Consider the following 3,673-nt stretch of genomic DNA (forward strand, 5'->3'; position numbering starts at 1 on the left):
AAAATATATTAAAGTTCAAAAGGGTTTTAGTAAGTGCAAGAGGTACTAGATAAGTCATATTTATTAGTTTTCATAAATTGTAAATTATCATAACAATAAGAAATGAAATATCAGCAGGATGTAACAGAAATCACATGCAGGAACAAGACCTCTGATAGGTGACCTCACATCTGTGATGTGTTATATTTAAAGTGATTGCTAATGTGATAATTTTACTTCTGGCATTGCGACCTACTGCAGTCATGCCACTGTGCATGTGAACAGAGATTGACAGAAGCCTTTACAGTGTATTGTCCGCAGACTATAATGACATTAGCTACCAGGTCTAAGCTTGGTATAATTCTCATCATACAGCATCAGCTACTTTTAAGGCTGAAAATGGGTGTTCCCATTAGACCTGGTAGCTAACACAATGGTGTTAGCTACCAGGTCTAAGCTTGTTATAAGTATCATCATAATGTACAGTATCATCTACTTTTAAGGCTGAAAGTTCCTATGTACTGTATTGCTTGGGGAAAATAAATATTTGCTGGCTGTCCACAAAATGAGTGTTTTCAGGTAATCTCAACCATCTATCTGATGTAAAGGCAGACATGGTTCCTCAGACCATGCCTCCTTCATGCTCCATGGTCCAGTTCTAGCATTCTTGTGCCCATTGTAGGTGTTTTCATGGTGTACAGGGGTTAGCATGGGCATATTGACTGGTCTGAGACTGCACAGCCCCATACACAGCAATGTGTGATGCACTGTCTGTTCTGACACCTTTCTATAATAGCCAGCCAAAACTTTTTTTAGCAATTTGCGCTACAGTAGGTACTCAGAGCAATAGGACCAGGTGGGATAGCCATTGCTCCCCATGTGCATAAATGACTGTGATGCCAGTACACCAGATGTCCTCTCTTGGATCAATGTTGCTATGTACCAACTACTGCATACTTGGAAAACCTACACAACCTGCAATTTTGGAGATGCTCTGACCCCGTCATTTAGCCATCATAATTTGGACCTTGTCAAAATGGCTCAGGTTCTTACTCTCGACCATTTTTCCTCCTGCTTTAAACACATCAACATCAAAAACTGAGTGATTATTTATAGATCTCACTCATTGACAAATGTAATTGTAAGGAGAAAATCAATGTTATTGCCTTCACCTGTCAGTGGTTTCATTCTTATGGCTGATCACTGTATATAACACTGACAATGACATAAATAATAATAATTTGTTCATTACTCCTTGGACAAGATCCCCAAATCTCGGTGCAATGACAGATGTCCTCCTGGATACAGAAAAGCCTCTAATGGAGGATTCCATGTCTGCTGCTATGACTGTGTCCCATGTTCTGAGGGAGAAATGTCCAATATAACAGGTACTGTATAACAGGAGGAATAATCATGAGAGTAACTGAGGATATAATTAAGAACGTGAATAGGTAGAAGAAATATGGTATAATAACAAAAATGCAGACTGTTTCTGACTTTTTAATAAAAATAAAATATACTCAGCTAAAATGTAATTGGTGAATTTGAAAACTCTGACAAAAAGGGCAAATTAAACTTCTATATCCGAAGAAATAATAATGACAACTAATCCACCAGATACTGTACCATATTGTGTGTGGAAATTAAATCTTACCAAGGGCTACATGTAATAGGGTGTGAGTTTTTAGTCTTGGTCAGACTCGCACCTTCTTGCACCACAACTTGCAAATGTAATAGCTTAAATATTCTAAAGTTCAAGGCAAGTCAGTGTAGAGTACAGGTGCCAGTCAGTGCTAGAACTTTTACTTGTTATCCTTGCACCTTGTAATGCGAGTAGTATAGAAGCACGCACATATCACTTAGATCCATGCTTTCTTCTGTCTGGAAAAGGTTAAACAAGCTGCTAAAAAAAAAACTTGGAGTCCCCCTCCAAAATCACTCTCGCTCTTGGAGCTTGTCCTGAAACAAAAATAAAGGGGCAATATGTGTGAGGCCCCCCTGCATTTTAAAAACAAGCACAAGGATTTTGGACTGTCCTTTTTAAAAAAAATATGAAGAAAACAATCAGGGGTTCAAAATATTTTTAAAACTAGAACTGGTCCAAGACCCTGTGCTGGTTCTTAAAATATACCTTTTGCAAGTTCTGTAAAATGTGTGAGTTTAGAGCACATTTGTAGAACTCACACCCTATTATATTAATCTCCAATACTTTCTGCCCATCTCTTTCAGAGATTACTATATGTATGTTGGTTATACAGTACTCGAAATCAGCTCAATGGGTTGTCCACCACATAAAACATGTCATGCAAGAACACTTCAGACTCATATTTTTATTAGAATTGAAGTAATTCTATGTGTACATTTTCATTTATTATGTGCAGGAAACAAACTATAGTCTACACATATAATATATGTTATTTATATTACATTTTAGATGGAGAGATCTGCCATAGATGTCCTGATGAAGAGTGGCCGGATGAGAGAAAAGTGAGATGCGTTCCAAAAAAATATGACTTTCTGTCCTATGAACAGGACATTGTGGTGCAACTATCTGCAGGAACAGCTTCATCTTTCTCTGCCATAACATTATTTGTATTAGGGAACTTTATTTATTACTGGAACACTCCAATTGTGAAAGCCAATAATCGGGCTGTAAGCTTCATTCTCCTGGTTTCCATCTTGCTGAGCTTCCTCTGTGTGTTCTTGTTCCTTGGTCGGCCGGTGGATATAACCTGCAGGCTGAGACAGATGTCATTTGGGATCTTCTTCTCCACAGCTGTCTCTTCTCTACTGGCCAAGACTGTCACTGTCTGCGTTGCTTTCAAAGCCACCAAATCTGGCAGCTCCTGGAGGAAGTGGGTCACACTCAAAGTGTCTAATTATGTGGTCATTGTGTGCTCCTCTGTCCAAGTTCTGATATGTGGTGTCTGGCTGTCTGTTTCTTCTCCCTACCAAGAGTATGACCATCACTCCTATCAGGGAATGATCATCATTCAGTGTAATGAGGGGTCAGTGATTGGGTTTTACTCTATGTTGGGTTACATGGGGATCTTGGTGGCTGTGAGCTTTGTTCTGGCTTTCATGGTGATGACATTACCGGACAGCTTTAATGAGGCCAAGTACATCACCTTCAGCATGCTGGTGTTCTGCAGTGTCTGGATTGCAATGATCCCGGCCTATCTGAGCACCAAAGGGAAATACATGGTGGCTATGGAGATATTCGCTATACTGACATCATGTGCTGGAGTTCTGGGCTGTATATTTTTCCCCAAACTCTACATTATGCTTATAAAACCAGAACTGAACTCCAGAAAATTGATGCTGGGGAAGAACAAGTTATAAAGAATTGCATGCAGTAAGAATATATACATATTTATTTGCTACCTGAACATTATTTAAATAAACACAGTTGCATCGTAAGATATTTTATTGAAATGGGTATACATGTATTTAATACTGTACTAAATTCTATCATTGTATCCTAGCTGACACCTCACCAGGAAAAGAAGTAACATTTGGGATTATTCCAAGTTGGTAGCAGTTTGTGCAAAAATAGCAAAAACTGCAACTGATCATATAGAATGCTGGGGGACGCCTAGCACAGGGCAAGGCCGCCCAGCATATGTAGTGCCACCCTCCATTGCAATCACGTTTAAATTGTGATCGCATCAGAGAATCCTGAAAGAGAGGTAGC

At 39.1% G+C, this 3,673-nt stretch overlaps 1 protein-coding gene across 1 annotated transcript; it reads left to right on the top strand.

Annotated features, from left to right (window-relative positions):
* Window positions 1–2,413: 2,413 nt before the first annotated feature.
* Window positions 2,414–3,321, top strand: LOC135000160 (vomeronasal type-2 receptor 26-like; the record flags this gene model as incomplete). The annotated part of the gene is made up of 1 exon (XM_063951477.1): window positions 2,414–3,321. A coding segment is annotated over one exon (908 nt), but the record flags the coding sequence as incomplete, so codon positions are not given.
* Window positions 3,322–3,673: the final 352 nt, after the last annotated feature.

This window comes from Pseudophryne corroboree, unplaced genomic scaffold (assembly GCF_028390025.1).
Source record: "Pseudophryne corroboree isolate aPseCor3 unplaced genomic scaffold, aPseCor3.hap2 scaffold_1504, whole genome shotgun sequence".
Classification (NCBI taxonomy): domain Eukaryota; kingdom Metazoa; phylum Chordata; class Amphibia; order Anura; family Myobatrachidae; genus Pseudophryne; species Pseudophryne corroboree.